General features: G+C 40.1%; 1 protein-coding gene and 1 long non-coding RNA gene across 3 annotated transcripts; one reads left to right on the forward strand and one right to left on the reverse strand.

Moving 5' to 3' along the window:
* Positions 1 to 1123: 1123 nt before the first annotated feature.
* Positions 1124 to 15348, reverse strand: si:dkey-175m17.7. Of its 2 annotated transcripts, XM_017698762.2 has the most exons (5): positions 14967 to 15348; positions 12963 to 13019; positions 9998 to 12138; positions 8422 to 8727; positions 1124 to 6268 (listed from the first exon to the last, which is right to left on the reverse strand). In XM_017698762.2, the coding sequence occupies exons 3-5, from the start codon at positions 12120 to 12122 to the stop codon at positions 6003 to 6005; spliced, it is 2697 nt and encodes an 898-aa protein (XP_017554251.1). In that variant the 5' UTR covers positions 12123 to 12138; positions 12963 to 13019; positions 14967 to 15348; the 3' UTR covers positions 1124 to 6002. The 2 variants fall into 2 exon arrangements, with proteins under 2 accessions (XP_017554251.1, XP_017554250.1); XM_017698761.2 differs by lacking the exon at positions 12963 to 13019 and having other exon boundaries at positions 14967 to 15347.
* A 2801-nt stretch (positions 15349 to 18149) lies between these two features.
* Positions 18150 to 21349, forward strand: LOC108427948. Its single transcript, XR_001857894.2, has 3 exons — positions 18150 to 19240; positions 19715 to 19816; positions 20218 to 21349. It is a non-coding gene; the product is annotated as an uncharacterized LOC108427948 (long non-coding RNA).
* Positions 21350 to 21402: the final 53 nt, after the last annotated feature.

Here is a 21402-nt window from a genome sequence, read left to right on the forward strand (position 1 = left end):
AACACTTATGTAACTACAGCAGGTTGAATTAGGCAGGGTAAATGCTGAATTGTCAATGGCAATCTAACAAAGCTCATTGACTATACTGCGAGAGCCCAATACTTTCCAAACAGATGCCCCCCCCCCTCGCTTTTGAATGAATCTGTTGGTGGTCGTGGGCTTATTTTACTGTATCCTGTGTTACAGTTAACACTGTTACTATTACACTGATGCACATTGTGTTACTCCTTTATCTCTGTGCTACACCTCGCATTTCTTTGTGTCAACTGCTCTGATAAAGAAACACTGACATAGCTTGTTGGTGATTTGATGTAAAAAAAAATGTATTTCAACAAATCATTTTAGTTTTCCAGAAATCTCCAAGTACATCATAATGGTGGACAGTTCTGTGCTAATACAGCCAACTGTTGTTTTTTTCCACTTTTTCTTAAGGAGGTAAATCATTCTCGTAGTCATTACTGGTAATAATCAGTTTCTAAACCTGATTATCATTGCTGCTTTAGAACAATATCACAGTCGCTCAATCACAGTAGGTTTTAGTAAAAAAAAAAAAAGACAACAAAAGCCCTCCTATCACAATGATAAAGCCATTAACACTCTTAAAAATGAAGATGCCAGAAAGGTTCTTGCGCGCAATGCAACAATAGAAAAAATACTTTCAATTACTTTAAAGAACCTTGCATTAGATATTAGTGCTTCAAAGAACTGTTTTTACAAATGAGGTGTGAGAGTTTAAAGAACGTCCACTTAATGTCGAGGTTCCATGAATGGTTTCTACTACATGCTTAAAGTAGGTTCATCAAGGGTTCTGTTTAGTATCAAAAAGTGTTCTATTGTTACAAGCTTGAACTTATAACATTAAAGAACCCTTTATGGTGCTATACAGAACCCTTTTCAAAAAGTGTCTATGTAGAACCACATGCACTCGTAAAAGATTAAACGGTTCTTTGCATCAAAGGTTTTTCAGACTGATGGAGAAGGCTTTACATAGAACCTTTGTTAAAAATGGTTCTATATAGCACCCAATATGGTTCTTCAATGTCAAGCTTATAACAATAGAAGAACCATTTTGCTATATACAGTCCTTTTCAAAAAGGTTCTATATAGAACACATTTTTGCACATTTTCCATCAATCCAAAAGACCCTTTTATGATGCACAGAACCCTTTAATCATGCAAAGGGTTCTTTAAGTGTTCATGGTTCTATATAGAACCATTTTCTGTACTAAAGAACCCATGAAGCGCCATCTTTTTCCATCAAACTTAAGAACCATTTCACCATGCAAAGAACTCAAAGTATGCAAATGATTCTTTGAATGTTTATGGTTCTATATAAATCCACTCTCTTGACTTACTTTAGTACCCTTGGTACCTAAAGAACATATTTTTAAATAATGTAGAAGCCAAGAACCATTTCAGAACCCTTATTTTTAAGAGTAGAGAACAAAATGAACACAAGAACATGAGAAAAGACTGATACATCCACCTGTACACTATACAGTGCAGCATGGACACTGAAATCTCAGTTTTTGGTAGCAATGGGGTTCGACATAATAAAGTACAACATGCATTCCGATTATTCCAGTCATCCGTAAGAGACGGTGACCTAATACTTCTATACACCTCTATCAAAAGAGTCACTGATAAAATCGTAATGATCAGACAAAAACATTGTCAACATATGAAAATATAACGTCATCTCATGAGAATCATTTATCAGCAGTTTAGCGGAAAAATCTGCATGTAAAGTATAAAGATACAGCAACGCAGTACAACATCAGCGTCGGGTTAGCTGGACTAACGTCATATGACCCAGACAGGCAGGAGGGGAGTAAGGGGCAAGACACTGATAATGGGACAGCACTTGTCACACTTTATCCTTCAGGGCACTTCTTCACATCCTCCACAGACTGATGTTGTGATTGTCATCAGTCCATAAAAGTCACCCTACATTTTGGCACAAGAACTTAGATCGTAATTTTTAAAAAATGAAGAAACAAATAAAGAGAAATTCCAGGCATAACATACATGAATAAATATAAAGTCACCGAAATAGACACAGATTTACATGTCTGAGCAAATTATACACAAATTTTACATTTATATGTTCAATATTGTGTGCAAAAAACACTTAGCTAGAGATCAGTCAACACACAATGGATTCAATGCTCATACATCTCAGACAGTTCACAGAGAGTGGTGATCTCAAAAGTCACTTTCGGATGTTCATCATACCAAATCCCATACTTTTCTTTAACATGGAAGGTATGATTGAATAATAGAGAGGTAATCATTTTTAATGACTGGAAGAGCAAACCTGTGGAAAAAGAAGGCATAGTTTATTGTGGCATTGACAGATCAGGCTTATGGCAAGGTTTTGTTAATGAATAATACGCAAGGCCTGAGGTTGGGATTTCTACTAGAAATGGTAAGAAAGATTCACATAAAAAAACCTTCCTTCCCCATTTCATCTCTCTCTCTCTCTCTCTCTCTCTCTCTCTCTCATATACACTCACACACACTGTACATTGCACAAACAAAATCAAACAATATCTGTTCCTCCAAGAAATCACAATGTAAATTTCCTTGCCACTCTTCGGTGCTACACTGACTTGGAAGACAGTTTCTATACCCAAAGGCATTTCTGGATTTTCAATTTCACTCCTAAAACATATTGTATGTATATATCCAAGCAGGGAAGAGCAATTGGCAGTTTTAGATAAAAAAGCTAAAGAAAAGGAGCAAAGTAGGGTTCCAGAATGACACAGCTCATCCTATACAAGACAAATATGTGAAGAAATAAGGTCAATACTTGGAACCAAAGTTCTTGGGACCACTACCACGAGTACAAATATTCAAGTTTGAATGCTTCTGTTGTTCATTACATGTGAATATATCAGCAGCATGTATCTCTGGACAAAGGTCAGAGAGATTGGTCTGGTCTGTCAGAGCACTTTTAACCCACAGAAAAAATTTTCAACAACCGTTAATATTTCCTTTAGAAACACGACTCAGTCTAACTCTATGAAAAATGGTGTGGGACTGAGCAAAACTGCTACACCAACTCAGATTCTGACAATCCATCCATTTCAATTTCAAAATCAAGTTTTGGAAAAAGAGTGTTAAGAACCTTTTAGTTCTTTTTAAAGAGCTTAAGTTTAAAGTTTAAGTTTAAAGAGCCTTCACAAAATGAAAGGGTTCTAGGTAGAACCCTTTAATTTGTACAAAACCTTTACGTTATGTTCTTTGCATTTATACATTTTTTTCAAACATGGTTCTGTAGGAAACCACATATAGGTCTACCCTTTTTGCTCCATTCCTTTTCTTTCCATAACAGTTCATTATGCAGCTTTTGGTTCCCTAGATGTAGAGGACCCTTAAATAATGTAAAGGTTTTATACCAATTTAAGGATTCTTTCTAAAAGCCTTTATATTATGTGGAGGATCTTTAATAACTTGCACACCTCATTTACAAAATTGGTTCTCCAAAGTTCCATTAATTGAAAGGTTCTCTAGGGAACCAAAAGAGGTTCTTTTATGGCATCTGTCCTTCAACCCTTTCCAGAAACATTTGGAAGACTATATTCTTAAAAATTGGTTCTTTAAAGAATTGTTTTTGGAAATTAGATGTGCAAGTTCATAGAACCTTTAAGAAATTGAGGTTTGAAGTTCAATACAGGTTCCATTTTATTTTATGTTTTTTCCAAGAACCATGCATCTGAGCAAAGAACCATGTAGGAACTTTTGTTTTTAAGAGTGTATTTGGTGTATTTGCTAATATGGCCCAGCTCATTTGCACTGAAATACAAAGTGGAAGCACAGCTCTCAGGATTAGTGGAGACGTGGCAGTGGTGGGTGAAAACCTGCTGCTTCAGTGAGGCAGATAAGAGCTCTGAGAGAGCAGACAAACCTCCTGCAAGCCAAGACTGATGAGGGAGACTTCAAGGACTAAGGCTAAGAACTTGACAATATGCAGGAAGAGAAAAGCTTATCACAGTGAACCGAACAAAGCCTGGTCTTTTTCACAGATTACACTTCCATATTAAAGAAAGGAGACGCTATAATGGTGCATAGTATCATAAAAGGAGAGAGCAGTCTTCAGAATCTATGAACCTAAGAGGAGAGAATGTAAACAATGGACCAAAGGGTAGGAAAATTGAGGAAGAGTTAAGATGGTGGACATTTTCCACAGTTGATCGTTAAAAGCAGATGATTTGCCTTCAGTCCTGAGAGCTTAATACATCTGGTTTATTCAAAAGGCCGCCATGAAAATGAGTGGCAACAGAAGCAAATTAGCCAAGACGGCCATCAAAAGCATACATGGTAGGTAACTACGTGCCTGGATTAAGCTCATAAGATAAAAACTGATATCATTATTTGGATTTGATGAATGGGGGACTCATGTACTTGTTCAACTCGACAAGCATTCAATGCTTCAATGGTAAAACTCACCTATGCCTCTGAAACAAATGGACTCGTAGCATTAGATTGGCATCATTTCAATTCCAGTCTTATAGTCCACTGATCTGTAATATCTCATTTTTACTGTAAGTTTTCTAATGCCACTAAAAGACAGACTCTCACTCTCAATGTCAAGACCAGTTTAAAGCCTGGCTATGGGCAGAAAGAAGAGTGATAAGAAAGATGGCGACTTGCTGCACCTAAAGTACATGTGTAAGCTTATAAATGAATACTGTAGTTTTATATTCCCTTTCATTCCCATTATGATCTCACGAGATCATTTCCCTCATGTGTTGTTCACATCAGGCCAACTGATTAGAAATGAAATAATAAAAATGAATGAATAAATAACAAAAAATACATAAAAGAGGCTTAGAAAAAATAAAAATCTGTACTCGCAGTGTCATGCCAGCAGAGAATGCAAATGCTTTCACATAGTCCACAGGGTCAGTATATAAAACAAATAAATAAATAAATAAACAAAACACAGAATCCACCAATGTTCTTCTGTTTGCCACATAACTCAAGTCAAATACTGTGACAATAGCAATAGCATACTTTTTTTTTTTGCTCTTCATACTTGAACATCTTTGGAGATGGTTTCACAGATAACAAAAGCTCAAGTTCCATCTAAAATGTCCAGTAATGAAACTTGAATCACTTATATCAATATTTCTTCCACTGGGCTCATCATCATGCATTTCTATTGCACAGCTCCCATACAGGGACTCAAGATAAAGAATGTGAAACAAGAGTCAGGTAACAGAAGTTGCAGTAAAATAAAATAATGAATAAAAGGCTAAATAAAAGTTCAAGTCTATGTTTAACTTTCTCAACTTTGTCAGCAGCCAACTATTTTGTGTTAGGACTGTAAAACTGACAACCGGGATAAAAAAATAAAGTGTGTTTGAACTCTCTATCGAATAAATTTGTCTAGAAAAGTTCTGTGCACAGTGGATAAGGTGTGAGAAATTTGCTACAGTTTTTGGGTCTCAACACAATGTTTTTTTATCCTCCAGTTCTGAAAGACCATGTCTTTTTCTGTGCTTGACGGCCAGGTCATCTGCCCTTGCGTTGCATTTAAGCCCCATTACGAGGGCTGCTAGAAAATATCAGTAATATGAATAATTGTTAATTGGAATAAATTGAGTAGTAATGCATTAGTATGTAGTGCTCTTAGCGTTAGAAAACTTGGCACATAACTATGAACAGATTATCACTGTGAAGTTGGTTATACAAACACGTGTTTGCCTACTTCTGTTAAAGCGCTATAATACGTAATAGAAATGCTCAAAAGAGTGGAGGTACTCCATTTTCATTTGAACAGGTCTCTAACGCACCCTCCTTCCTGGATTGCTTTTTATCTGATCTATTTTTAAACATCTCACCCCTAAAGACAACCCACATAAACATGTAAATGTAAATGTTTATGTAAATCTAGGGTTATTTTTGCTGTCAGCTTAGCAGCCCTCTCTGTTTTCCTTTTTTTTCCTGCCTTCTCTTCCTCATCTCCTCTTTCACCCTCCACTATTCTGGCTCTTTCAGACTTGTGTCTCCAGGCCGCTCAGTTTGGGGATCAGGATTCGAGGGGTAACCCCAGAGTTGAGATCTCTCTCGAACTCCAGCAGCTGCCCCATGAAGTTGAGGTTTGGAGACACTACAGGCCTTCGACCCCGCACATACTTGTAGGCATCGGTCATGGTCATAAGGGTGTGCTTCATCAAGTAAGCGATGATGATGGTCGCTGAGCGGGACACACCTGCTTGGCAGTGCACCAGCACGCCTCGCCCACTCTGATGAGCCTCCTCTGAAACGAAAATAAGAAAAACAACGCAAATATGGCACAGTCATGATACTCGTCGACAGTGGAGCATAAACTAACTCAGGGTAACATGTTTATGTAGTAAAATAAGTTCATCTTTGAGTTTTGACAGCAATCGGACAGATATTTCTTTAAATTCACAATAAAGGTGTTTTTTGTGTACCATTTTTAATCAATTTTCTGAGTATTATATGTGTAAGTCAATTCAGACCTATATTATTTTCATCAACTGTTTGGTGCCCATAACATAGCATCGGTTATAGTGGAGCGTCCACACGGGGGGGGGGGGGGGGGGGGGGGGTGTTCTGTATAAACTGCACTGCACTTTATTCTACTGTACTCTCTTAAAAACAGAAGGCAGATGATCCAAGCAAATAAAAGGACAGAAAGAGCTCTTGATGTCAGATATGTGACATTACAGATTGGAAATGTTTGTTTTGCTAATTTAATGGCTTTAGTTTGACTTTCATTTCTGCCAGAAAAGAATTAGAAGATATCTTGATATAATCTTGATGCCAAAGCTGACCAATTAATTGATTAATTAGACAACCAAAACAGAGACAGAGGCTGTTATTTTTAATGACATTTCATGAAATGGACATTGGTTACATTAATTCAGGGGGCACTGACAGCAACATTTGTGTTTGCAAGTAGAAGACAAGGTATTTCATTATGATTTGAATCTTATGGAATTAATGTATAAACAGTTTTGTTTTGTGGTAAGAAAATCCATCTTTTACATTTTCCAGTAAATTGTACTGGAAAGGGAAAAAGATTAATTAAACAATTGGTTTTGAAAAAGGGCTAAATTTTTAGGGTTTTGGGCTTGATCCAGTCTCGCTTTCATTTGCACTCAATCTCGCTTTTAGGATTCGGTCATGGCTCAGTCTTGCTTATATGGTCATGGTGTTGGACTTGTTGCAGACTTGACAATGGTGGCCTTCACTATAGCCCAGTTGTAAAGCAGTACTACGGGACACACCGAGCCAACATTTAAGAACTAGCGCTAACTATGTCTGATTGATGATTGATGATCACATTTCTTCACCTCACTGTTTTCTCCCATTTCCTGTAAAAAAATTGCATTTGCAATTACATGGCAAACTACGGCTGATGGTTGACTGGGCCTGGACAAAAGGGAGCAACAGTTGGTAATAGTTTAAAACTGCAAAAATGCTGCATTAAAAACGGCTTGTTGTACTTCAGCATGGACTAGACACTTGTCTTGGTCTCAGCCATCTGTCTTGGAAAGCATGCTAACTTGCAATCAAGAAACTCAAGGGTTAAACTGGGCCAGAGCGTACCATAGCAGAGCTACAGCAAATTGGTTATTGATGTTAGGTATGATGGTTGGAGTTTTCATTAGTTTGAGAAGCAGGTTTCCAAATCTGATTGAATGATATTGAACGCTTTTTGCACAGATTCTTCAAAAATATATAATAGATGTAATATATCTAAAATATATTTAGATTGTATCATTTTGATATTAGCATTTTCCAATTTAGATTCAAAAATACATTTACTAGTGTCTGACACAGCCTCTTTACTCTAATTATATTTGTTTTGATGAATAAATATCTATGGTTTTATGTTTTGGACAATTCATCTACTTCAAACATGGAATTGCACTGAATTACATCAATTTATTGTATTTTTTAGTGAGCATTTTAACTAGCAGCTCATTTTGTTACAATCAACCATGCCTATGAGGCGAGGTGTAACTGTTGCACACACTGCTTTCAGCTGAATTGTTAAAAAAATTATGATAAAGCTTACATTTTAATTTGTTCATTTATAAGTTCAAATACTATGCAAAAATACATCTGTTATGTTGCCTTATTCTTTTCCTACTCCTTATTTTAATGGATTCATTTGCTATTTATGAAACCTATTCACTGTTTTATTTATAGCTCTTCTATTATCATTTCTTATATAAAGGACAGGAACAAAAACAAAAAGGAATATATCTGCTGCCATCACCCTGTCAAGAAAAGTCCCTTTGTTCATGTACATAAGACAGAAGATCCTCAAAAGACACAATAAGCCAAAGATGAACAAACAAAAAGACAAAAATAGAACATATGACTCACTCTTCATACATGCTGTTCAAAAAAAGACATAGCTAAAAAAAACCTCACCTATGAACTCGAAGACTTCCTCAAAGTACTGGCGGAGGTTCTGCTTGCTGTTATCAGTGGCAGGGATCCTCTTGTAGCGCACCAGACCCGTGTCCACATGGTACAGGGGCAGGTGGGTGGTGACGTTTACCACGTAGCCAATGTTCAGTCGCAGCAGCAGGTCCAGGTCCTGCGCATCCCTCTCATTTCCCAGGAAAAGGAACGGTAGGATGGGGCTGACCACAGCGTTCTCCACATCTGGGGTCATCACACTCTCATCCGACAGAGACGCGGGGAGGGAGGAGGAGAGCGGAAGGGAGAGGTGCACTGGCAGAGAAAAACAGAGACCTTTTCATTATCTTGTCCACTGTGTGAAATAAATGCACCTGTTAGTAATAGTTAGTAATTAGGTAAGAAAGTGTATGGAGGAGTGTGGTGTTAAATAGAGACCATCATACTGAAACAACTCTGTAAAACCTATCCATGTAATGGGGAACCAGATTTGCACATCTTACTTAAATTGCACTCATTCTGAATATGACCTCATGCTTATGTAATTGCAACAACATGCAAACATCATAGTGCATTAGACTGCAGTGCAGAAGAACATAAATCTTTCTCAACTTTGACATAACTTTGTTCTATGTGACTCTGTGAGATGAGCAGTTTATAAAATATGTAAGAAAATCACAGAATTTCCGATTTCATGATATAAATAAGGAAAATGCTTAATCTCCTGCCAGAAGGGGTTTGGTGTCAGTGACCCCATTTCGCAAGAAGAATCTTATTTCAAACGTTATAATCCTTCTTTCTCTTATCCCGTTTGCTTTCTCATTTTGCCTCTTTCCCTCTTACAGCTTTTGTTTGAAACCACAGCGATATTAACAGTCATTATCTTTTGGCTCTTCCACAAAAAAGCAACACATTACATTAACACACTAAAAATCAGGCAGGCACAATCAAATTGTAAATTTGATAGAGAGACATTCAGGCAGAGAACATTTAAAAATCAGGGCTAATGCAGAAAATACATAAGCACATTTAGAGAATGAAGACATGGCACCACAGAGAATGGACAGTATTATTATACATACATTGTACCAAGATGTCTTTAGAGATAAGAGTTGGTCATTTACTAGGCTAATTACAAATATGACTCTGAGATTGCGGCTGAAATTACATGCCAGAAGGCAAGTGTGGCTCTTGTACATTACTGGCAGCCATAGCTTGAATGTGCAGCTACTGCAGTGCTGAAGACACTAGAATACAACCTGTGGGCTACAACCTGCTCACACAAGCCATGGAGGAAGTTATGGAATTACTGAAACTTTGGAAGACAACCATATCTGCACCTCCTCTATATAATCTACGATCCAATTCTTTTCCCATTTCTACCATCTGTCTCCTGTTTATTGCAAAAATTAGTAGGATGTCAGAGGAACTATTAGGATGAACTGTTTATGAAAAGGCCTTGCATGAACTGACTTAATATTAACTGTTTATCTACCTTCTAGAAACAACAATAAAGAATAGCTTGGTATTACAAGCAGTACATGCATTTGTTATGTTCTGCATGAGTATAAAAAGGCATCCTTACCTCTTCCATTCTCCTCATCTTCTTGCTCTCTGTTGAGTGAGTTGAGGACCAAGTGAAGTGACTGGGCAGAAGGTAAGGAGTGTCCACCTTCCCGTTCTCTCCCTCTGGGTTTGGGTTTGATGAGAGTACCAGGGGCAGAAGGTGGAGGAGAGAAAGAGGGTGGAGACTCAGAAGGGGGAGAGCGAGGGGAGGGGGAACGTGGAAGCATATCATCATCTAACCCATCATCATCCCCCATTCTTGCATCTCCTCCCTTGTTCCAGAGCCTCTTGAGAGAGTCTCGGCCTTGGTCTCTGCTGCTTCCTGAGCCCATAAAGTCCAAAACTGCCATCTTGCCTTGCTGGAGCCTTCGTCGTCCTGCGTGGTCGGTCAGTTGGGAGCGAGTGAACTCTAGAAGATTCCGACAGTCTAGAATAACAGGACTAGTTCCGTTGCTGCCACTCTGGTCATGACCTATGCAAGACCGTGCTGTTCCCACCCCCATTGCAGCATTATGATGATTTGGTTGGGTTTTAGAGCGAGTCATCTTCTTTGCAAGTTCTTCAGGCCAAATTGTGCGCACGCTGTAATCATCATCATCAGGTTGGTACCCTCCCATGGTATGTGCCCCAATACTGTGGCCCATGTTGGGAGGCTTCGCTCTGTGAGGGTTAAAAGTCACGACTATTGGGTCACTGCTGCAGTAGCTGCAGGTGGAGCTACCAGTCTGACTTGCCTTGGGATTGCATCCACTGACACAACTCTGCAGGGCACGCAAGGGGGCAGATGAGGACAGTGGGGCACAGGGCAGGCAACCACCAACCAGTTTCTTACGAAACGCGGCAGGACTCTCAAAACCTCTGCCTTCCCCAGAACAGGATGCACATCTTAAGGGCTTTAGAAGCCCTGTGCGGCAGTCTGAGACAGTGCTGTTGGATGAGGAGGTGTTGGTGGTGGAGGCTGTGGATAGACATCCACCTAACGTCTTCAGTCCCATGGTGGCGTCACCTCTCTTATTTGAAGTAGCTCCTTGGGCTTGGGAAAATGAGGATGGGCTTCCAGTACCACCTTGACAGCCAGCAGAGTGACCTCTCCCTCCTCTACAGCGCACCAGCTTCCAACAGCCACAGTTGAATGGTCGAGAAAAGTCAATTGTGCAGGTGTGGTCTGGGCTAGGAAAGCCTCCACGAGAGGAGGTGGGAGAGAGAGGCAAGCCGTGAAGAATCTGGGGGCGTTGCTCTCTGGTACGGGAAGGACGGGTTTGACTGATGTGCTGGAAGGAGGAGGGGGCGTGGAATGGGACGGAGGGTGGGGCAGCTGGGTAGTGGGTGTTTAGGATGGAGGCATGGGGTGATGGGGCAGAGCTATGGTGGCGGGGTAGACTGTGGGGGTTGGGAGGCTGTTGGACAGGTCCCAGTTTGGAATTCTCTTTGTTACCCAAAGAAGGCACGTCCCTATAGTTGGCAGTTGCAGAATGAGACTTCAGTGACAAGTCTTCTTCTCTTGCCCGCCTAGGTTTTGATTGCTGTCTTTGAGCTGGAATAAATTCCAGGACCCCACCAGGTGACACTGCTAGGTGATTCTGATGGTGGCTACCGTGCTGGGTCTTGGTCTGAATCAGGTGCCTCTCAGCTGGCTCTGAAGACTTTCCTCTTGGTTTCCTGTCACCTTGCCCCGGATCCACATGCAGAGACACCCTCTTGCTTCTGCCTTCTCTGACACTCCCACCTCGAGTCAAGCTGCTACTGTGCCCTTTGTCTAAGTGCGTACCTCCTTTGTCCACAGAGACTTTAATATCAATGGTATGTGTGTGCTTGTGAGGTCTGGGACCCAGAGTCACAGTCCCATTGCTGTGACAGTGACTAGGGACCCTGGTGCTGTCCTCTGTGGTGGCACCTCTTTCGCCCTTGGCTCTCTGAGAGCGGGATAAGTGCCTGTGCCTGCATTCCAGGGACAGAGAGTTGGAGGGTGGATAGGGACGGGGTGGAGGAGGTTGGGGCTGTGGTGAGCGGGGTGGGGGCTCGTTGTGGGTGGTAAGACGTTGTGAGGAAGACTGGGAGGTTAACGGTGGGGAGGCCACACGCAAGGCCAAGCTTTTAGGCCGCTGAATAACCACTATGCGCTCGTCAAGAGGGAGAGGAGGCATCTGGGGCTAAGCAGAGCTGTGTATTTATAGGTCAGAAAGAAAAGGAAACATAGAATGAATTAGTTCAATAGTGCTTATTAATTCTGGTATTTAAGTAAATATAGAATGTATACACAGTTTGCACATTTAATACATGTTTATTTAGAAGATTGCTCAGTATTAGTCACAGCAAGCACAATTACACGAACAATTGTGATGAGTAATGCACAGAAGCTAAGCATAGTTTCTGTTGGTCATCCACAACCTTCCTGTTAATTAAACACCAAAAACAACAGCGAACAATACATGGGATTGAAATCACAGACTTGTCAGTAAAAAGACAATCCCCATAATACATAATTAAATAGCTTTTGCACGCTAATGCTAAAGAAGAAAAATACTTGTCAAAAAGACAACATAATCATACAGACATTTACAAAAGAATCCAATGGAATTTGTTTGTTAGGCAAGGAGGAGGGGAACATTTACATATTTCAAATTTACTTTAAACAAACAGCCAGTAATAATGATACTATAAAGGCAATATTCTATACACTATACCAACTTATCGTTTTTATACAGTGGTAACTAGTAACATTAGCCATAAGCATTATGGAATGTCAGAGGAAAGTCTGTAGATAAGGGGGCGAGAGAGAGAGAGAGAAAGAGTGAGGGAGAGGGAGGGAGGAGGGAAAAGGAGGACTGGGAGAACAAATACAAGATGTGACATGGCTGAATCAGCCATAGACCTCATGGGAGGGACACGCATGCAAAACTGCACTTCAGACGTACACATACACTCCACTCTAGGACACAGTCATCACGCCGTGCTTTTAATCCCACATGCATACATTCACGCACAGAGCCTGGTGACGGTCTCCTCATCCTCTTTCTTTTTTCAGCCTTGCCTTTTGTAGCCTGTGGTGAAGGGGGTGGTGGTTACATTGACCCAGATTTGTCATGGTGCAAGTCAACATCACTCTGATCACTTTCGCTCACACCATAAACGCACCTCATCAGCACTACCACACAAAAAAACTACATGGCTAATGAGTTTTCTTTACATCACATTGATGCCAGAACAGCTCACCCTTACACACTTACTGTCTAAGCAAAATCATCAATTATCAAATTTCAAGGGCTGTGTAAATAGTAAATGTTGTAGGCAGGCAAAGTGTAAAATATACATTAAATAATTAGCCATAAATGTGTTGAATGATGACTGTCAAAAAACAGATGTTATAGGAAGAAAATTATTTAAATTTATATGGTCTTTGGATACTCGTTTAGCAAATTAAATAGTATTTAAACCACACCCTTCAAAACAAAAAGTCCATAGATCTTTATATATACCATTTTAGGAAAAACTCTGAATTAGGACAGAACCTTGAAATATGTAAAGGTTTTTCATGCTCATTCATTTTCTTTGAAGACTCCACCTCGTAGTCAATGTACAGCTGATATATGGAAAAAACAGCCTGTTTTGAATCCATATCATGAGAGAGAGAACCATGAAATTTGCCTATATCCAGCAACTCATGAACAGCCGTTTAGCCCCGCCCATTCATTTTGAAGATCTGAAGAGTGTTTAGCCTGGATTGCTTTTTAAATAAGGTAACAGAAGGCACCCAATGAAGAAGAAGATAATTTGCATATCATTGCTGTCCAAAAAAAAAAGTCTCAATTTTTTTTTAATTTTTATTTTTCTATTTCATTTGATCATATCAACTGCCAACTGCTTTTTACATTGTGTGAACATTTCATGAAGAATAGCCAAGGGAAATGTTTTATATATATATATATATATATATATGTGTGTGTGTGTGTGTGTGTGTGTGTGTATGTGTGTGTGTGTCCACGTGTCACCAAATACGCTTTTGAAAGCTCAACGTTTCCTTGCATGGTCAGTCGCGTCGTTCTCACACACGCTCTACACATCAGTGAACAAACAGCCTGCGTCAGCTGCAGGCCTCTGAACTACAGCCGCGTCCCTCCGCTCACACAGGAGCCGCAACTCACAGCAGCCTCTTTTTCATTCTTTTCGTCCGTTTATCGTCACAAATGTTTCGCTAGTTCACGCAGAGCAAATTCTCCGTGCCGATAATGAATAAGGTGGAGAGCGGAGTAGGAGAGGATTTCGCGCATCGTCGCACATCATTACGCTCATACAGCTCCAGCCTCTCCGTCACTTTCTATCAGCGGCAAAGCTAAGCAGCGCTCTCTCTCTCTCTCTCATCCTCTCTCTCATCCCTCTCTCTCATCTGAGCGCAGGAACAGCGACTGGGCCTTTGTTCATACAACCGCTAGCACTGCCCTTCTGAAAATGACCAGTGCAGCTGTTGAGCCAAGCCCGTTAAGGTGTTTTACTGAAACATTCAGGATCATATAGTAACGTCTACAGACGTTACGTGGTTGTACTCTTTTTCTGCAGTTCTGTTTGGAATTTTCCGCTCCACCTTAAATGGTGCAGCAGTTCCATTCTGGCTGTGCAGGCGCCAGAGTGTAAGTGCCGCACCATTTAAGGTGGAGCGGAAAATTCGAACGAGAATCTGCCTAATAAGACAACAACCTGTTTTTATCGATTATAGTCTGTGACTAAGACAATAATAAGGCCTAAAGGGGTTCCTCGGAACAGAGCCTCTGTGCTATGTATTGACGGAACGACCTGTTAGGCCATGCTGTCTCGCTCATGCTCGCTGTGGCTCGTCCGCCATGTGAACAGGCTACCTGTCAGAAAAAACAATGATCGTATATGCAGCCACGCAGGCCCGAGATGTCGCGCCTTTATCGGTTTACTGCACGCAGATGAGGCGAGGCTAAGACGCCATATGCTAAACCAAAGAATGAGGGGGAAACGGTACTTACGTTATACTCGGTAGGTCCTCTGTATCGTCATTATTTCTGCCCGCTGTTACCCGAGTGCTTCTCCAGCGCCTGCTCCGCTCCGCTGCATGGTTACATGGCTAGCTGCGGTTTCTTACGTCCTGCATGGACAGAGCGGACATTGCGGTCTTACTGAAGATCCTCACTAAACCGTTTCCTCATGGACGTTCACAGCGCGCGTGCGGGATGCGCTGGACCACTCCGTCACCGACCGACTGTATGCATGTGTGCATGCATGCCTGCGTGTATGCGCTCGCGAACCCCACAGTGTGACCGTAGACGCGCGTGGACGTGCGCTGTGTTGTGAAGCGCGTGCGCGCGGGCGGACAAGAGGAGGAGGAGGAAGAGGAGACCGAGGATGCTGGGGATGAAGGTGGGGTCTCCAAATGCATGACGTCATCCCAGTCCACTGGCAGCCAAAACAAACGACAAAATGTGCACGAAAGGCAGCGGGTTAGCGGTAATTACAGCTTTTTCTGAGTGCGGCCAAATAAAGGCGCCCCTGCGTCGTTCACTGCTCTGAATAGAGGGAGGGAAATAGCAGCCTATCGCACCAATATCACCACAGCTCGATACGATCTATTGCATAACAAATGATGATGCTTTAGGTAGACCGTGTCACGTTTTTCCTGCCGTCAGTTCAGCTTCTAGCTCGACTTTTTCTTCTAAGAACTACTAAATAAGTAAACAGCCCAAACAAATAGCTTAGATAAATAAATACATTTGCACGCATGTTGAAAGCTAGGGACAGGCCTTTAATCATAAGTAGATTGCTTTATTATTTTAATAGAACTGTGTTACAGTGACCAAGTATAACAGTTCTTCAGATATATTTTCACTCTTTCATTTGATCACAACTTCAAAATCTTTTTTGCCTAAAATTCTGAAACATACACGGTTAGAAATAAAGGTGCTGTGCAGGTGCATTTTTCATTCATCAAGTGACAGTTTAGTACCTTTATTTGAGAGTGTAGGCCATGCAGCAACTGACCAAAGTAACATTTGTTTGAAAGGGCGCACATTATACAAAACTGCGATTCTAACGCAGTATTTACAGGTGTACGATATGGTAAGAATATAGTATTGTGACACTTCAAGAAATTTATTTTTAAATTTCTTTTTCAGACATATTTTCACAGGACAACACTATAGAAAAGAAACTTGGATGTAACTTAAAGTAGTCAGTGTGAATTCACTATGGTGAATTCACCATTACACAAGACATTAGCCCTCAACACAAAAGACTAGGGTTCAATTCACTACTCATGCAAGATGACCTTTATTATATCAAAAGCACACCACGAGCAAAAACGTATTCCAAAAGGCATTCCCTAGCTCAATCGTATCTTAAAATTCATATAAATTTCACATATGAGGCCTTAGGCTAAGGATACGGCGAAGTTCATCCATAACCTGGTCCACGAAAAGAAGAACACACAAAAAGATTTAACACAACATGTTCAAGTTCTAGTTAGGGGCATACATGAAATAAATACATTTGCTTACATGATCTCCTCCTTTGAAACAGGGTATGCTTGCAGTATGTTAGCTGGCCTGTCTTGGTCTCTCAAAGTGTCAGAGTTGATGAAGGCTCTACGAGCATAAAACTCAAGGTCAAGCTGTTGAGCAACTGCCTCCTTATTAGGTTTCGGTCTTTTTAACATCTATTGCTGGGTACGGTAATGTCTTGCTTGACTTTGCTGACTATACTCATTTAATTTCACCATTTACAACTAAACATTTACACTGTACATTTTGCTTTACTAAGGGGGGGATTTTTTTATACCCTTTGTATTCTAGATCCTAACTAGTACAAATTGTGTTAAAAAAACTATTATGAATAAATAATTTAAGCAGCATGATGGCAGGTTCCATGACAACAGAATTAAATTACACTGAAATGTCTAACACACATTTTTACCGTATTGCCCAGCACTAAATCCAAATATGAAATACTTTACCTACTGGAAAGTACACAGACATTTAAACTTTATACTGTAGTTCTATAAATAATATTTATAGTTCAGTTTTCATGATCGATCATGGATGGTGTACTGTGTTTTCCACCACTGAAACTTAAAACTGGCTTTTGAGACATTAATGAAAAATTGGCTCACAAATGGAACAAACACTTACTCAAGTGTGTTTGCAGTTCACAGAGTTATCACGAAGCATTGGATAACACTCCACAAGCCGCTTTGCCATAACCTGGACATCATTTTTGGATGGATACATGAATTCAGTAGTAGTTGCTCTAACGATGGACACCATATTAGTCAGTGTGTTCCTCACTAATCAGCAGTGAAGTTCTGAAAGAGTACATCCACCTTCTTGGCCAACACGCTGCATTTCAAAATACTGCTTTCTAAAATGTTCCAGCTCACCGTCAGTATACACAACATATTCAGGGTTGGGCAGCTGCAGGGTTCTCAGAGGGTCCAATGTCTCTTGCACATCAGGTTGGGGAGGTGTAGAATTGCTGGGCTGATGAGTTTTTGAAACACAGGGGTTGACTAGTACAGTGGCCAGCCCTCTGCCATTTGAACCATTCTCCTGATTAGGGGATGCTGCCTGCTGCACCTGCTATGGAACATTAAGTTAATATTACAATTCATAAACTTAAACACTGGCAGCATTACTTAGCTGGTAATCACAAGTTTAACACGCAATTTTAACTACAAAAGCTTTCAGCTACAAAAGCTGTAAACTCCACATCATACAGTGATAAATCAATTAAAAGCTGATTATTTATTGTAATTATTATGATTTTGTTAATGATTATTTGTTCAAACTCACTGAATGCTGATGGTGAAAGTGCAGTGTAAGCTGACTTAAATTACTGTGTACCTCCTGTTCCTTGTGAAACAGGTTCCATATGGCTTTTCTCCTGAGAAAAATGTTCAGGTCTAGGAAAAAGATCACAGATGTCTTCACAGGACAGAGCTGGTAACAAGGCTTCACTGATGTTTGCAGCTAAAAATACAACATACAAACAAAATAAAAGTATTAAAAGATGTTTAACTTCTCATTAACCTAACCCCCCCCCCTCAAAAAAGAAATAAATAATAATAACAAGCATCTTGTTTATATGTTTGATGTTAGCATCTTATCTTTGAGTGGGCTTACATTGTACAGGGGTCATGTATAAGCCTAACTCCCATGTTTTCTCTTTTCTGGTCTTAATATAATTATTTTTGATAATAAATAGATTACATAAATCATACTATATAAATGCATCAATATTAGCATGTATACTAATTTCAGTAAAATATGATATACACACCTGCACCACTTTGAATATGAAAAAAAGCACCACAGTCACTTCAGTCATTTACCACCACACAATTAACATGAATAGGCAGCAGCACATTCACGTTAACTTATCTAATACTTTACCTTGTAAGGTAGCCGTTTATATTGCGTCGTTTTTTCCATAACAGACATCTGAGGGAGATGTTTCCAGATATGTAGCTAACGTTTCCAAGGGTGTCCTAGCAAAAGTCAGATATCCAACTTTTAGCTAACCTAGGTAGTTGGCTAGCTCACAGAGGTAGCAGAGCTTACAAGGACATTTGACATTAGTGAGCTAGGCTAACCAACTAGTTAGTATAATCTTACATTATGTTTTATGATTAACTCATGAAAGCTAATAGAGTTAACTTGGTAATTTTCGCATATACTGGACCTCTGAGCTTCAGAAAGCACTGTTCTCCATTCAGGTCCGTTAACGGACGTTCCCGCTTTCTCGGGGGAAGAAGGGCCTAATCGATCCGTAGTACTACGTCCGTAGTGTCTACATCCGCTGTTAACATAATGGGCTATAAATTTATTTAAATTTACTAACAAACTTTAAAACATAAGGCAGTTACAGTACTCTTGCAACATAAACCCCTTATTTCGGTGTTGTATCCATTTAATGCATTACCCACTTGATTTACAACGTACCACCCTTTCCTACTGATGTAACCTTCCGCCACTGCAGCCATCTTTCTCGGGGTCTGCTGTGTACATCTAGAAACGCTCGAATGCGCCCGAGATAAAGATGTTTCGAGGATTTTGATGTACCCAGCATTCATTCAGCACTTGAGGCACGCGAACCCAGCACAACAAGCATACCAGGTTCTGTTAGTGATGCTGGCTGCTCGGCCGCCGAAAACGCCCCAGGTCACGCCGCTCCAGCTCCATCAACTTCTACTGAAGACGCAGCACTTACTACCCAGGCGGAACAGCATGAAGCACTACTTGAATCGACACAAGTAAGTTACCAACAAAGTTTGTTACGCAGCAGAGTACTTGCGCAGCTTATTTGTTTATTCCGTCTAAGTTAATAACCCCTTCGCCCGTAAGTTTCTGCTGTCTGTGCCAGTCTGCCCTTTTAACGAATTAGTCGATTCCTGTTGAGTCGATTATTCAATGAGTCGGCGTCGACTCGACCGAAGACTGAACGTTGACGTGCTTGGACGTCAATCGACTCGTTGTTCTTTCAGATTACTTCACTCAAGCCTTTATTTGACGGTGCCTGTGATGCACGCAACATAGTTTAATCCCTGCTGTGTCATTTAATATTTGTTTCGTTGTTGAAGTGAAGTGGATTTAACTGCCTTATTCAGCCTATATTCGAATCCCACCTGTGTAGTCGTGAAATGGTTAAGATATCAAATAAATGTGATATTCATTAAATATTAAAGATGAGGTTTATTAATATTAATGATGCTTGGTTTTATCTCTAGCTGGGAGTAAGTGCTATACATGAAGAGCCTGATGTGAATCTACTGAGGAAACATGCCGCTGCCTTTGTGCTTTCTGCTAGAGAGAAACACCGTTTATCACAGGTAAGAGACAATAGTGAAAGAAGAAAATAACTTGCCTAAAATTGGCAGTTAATATGTGTTGAATATACTGTACATACACACTGCAACTGGCTCGTGTCAATCAGGTACTGTTACTGTGCTATAATTATGCAATAATAAGTGTGAAAAAATGTGTGTTTAAGATATTACATCAATTTAATTAATGGTTGCTATTAAATTGAAAGCTCACAACCATACTATTTTTCTGAACCAACTAAATTAAATTGTGTATATATTGTCAAGCATTACATATGCATAATTAAGCAACCATACAGTTAAATTATGGGCTGACTGATACAGATACTGCACAATTTGAATAATGTCAGATGCTGTTAATGAATAAGGCGACAGTGTATTACATGACCTTTTTGCTTCTCCCCCAGAGTGCAGTCAATGATATTGTAGCTGTGTGCAGCACTACCAAGCTTCACTGCTCGACAGTTTGAAGAATCAGATGGCACGAGTATTTCAGAGGCATTCAGAAGTTACAGTTCAGCTGCTTAGTGAGTCAATGGACATTTTTGATAATTTTGAAGACCCATTTGCCAGAGTTTCCACTACATATATGCAAGACTCAACTGCCAAGGAGCTGTTTGGGGTAGTTGAAGCACAAGAAATTAAGATTGCCCAGTCTGCATGCTATAAAGGACAAGGACCCTCTCGTGCTCCTGCTATTAGATCTGAGTGCATTTACTACATACCTTTGATCAAAAGTTTGGAGCAGTTGCTTTCACATCCTGCGGTTCTGTCCATGTTTGATAAAGATGTAGAGACATGCAGGGCTGGATTTTTAAAGGACATCATTGATGGTGATATTTTGAAATCACATCCATTGTTTTCTGTTAGACCCAATGCCCTACAGCTGATACTGTATACTGACAAAATAGAACTGTGTAATCCCCTGAGGTCACATGCCTCAAAAAACAAACGTCTAATGGTGTACTATATTTTAGGGAATATAAATCCTAAATATAGGTCTAAGCTGGCTGATATCCATCTACTTGCTATTGCAAAAGCAACTGATATTGCTCAGTGTAGCGTTGATGTGATAGTGAATAGAATACAGGAAGATCTGAATTTGCTGTACAATGAGAGAGAATCAGAACAGTGGTGGGTGAGAGAATTGAATATGGAACATTAGTCTCTTTTTGCGGTGACACCTTGGCTCAGCATGAGGTTACAGGTTTTAAAGAGGGAGCTGGATTTTCATTCTGTAAATGCAGACACTGTGAGTGCAGTTTTGAAGACATGCAGCTTTACTTTGATGAGGACAACTTTGTTCAACGGACATTAGGTAGGCACATCAGACGGTGTAATGAAAGTGAGAGGGCCTCTACAAATTTTTTAAGAAACATTTTGAAAACCACGTACGGAATTAACAGGAAAAACAAATTAGTAGACTTTGCTTTTACAAGTGAGTATTTTGACCATATTAACATTTTAAGGCATATTTTCTAACTCCAAGCTGGATAAATTTGAATGCTTAATGGATTTAAGTATAGCAGGTGATGTGTATCTGTGTAATGAGGGAGGGTGTGGCCTAAGGAGGTCAACACCCTATATCAAGG

The sequence above is a fragment of the Pygocentrus nattereri genome, chromosome 16, assembly GCF_015220715.1.
Source record: "Pygocentrus nattereri isolate fPygNat1 chromosome 16, fPygNat1.pri, whole genome shotgun sequence".
NCBI lineage: Eukaryota > Metazoa > Chordata > Actinopteri > Characiformes > Serrasalmidae > Pygocentrus > Pygocentrus nattereri.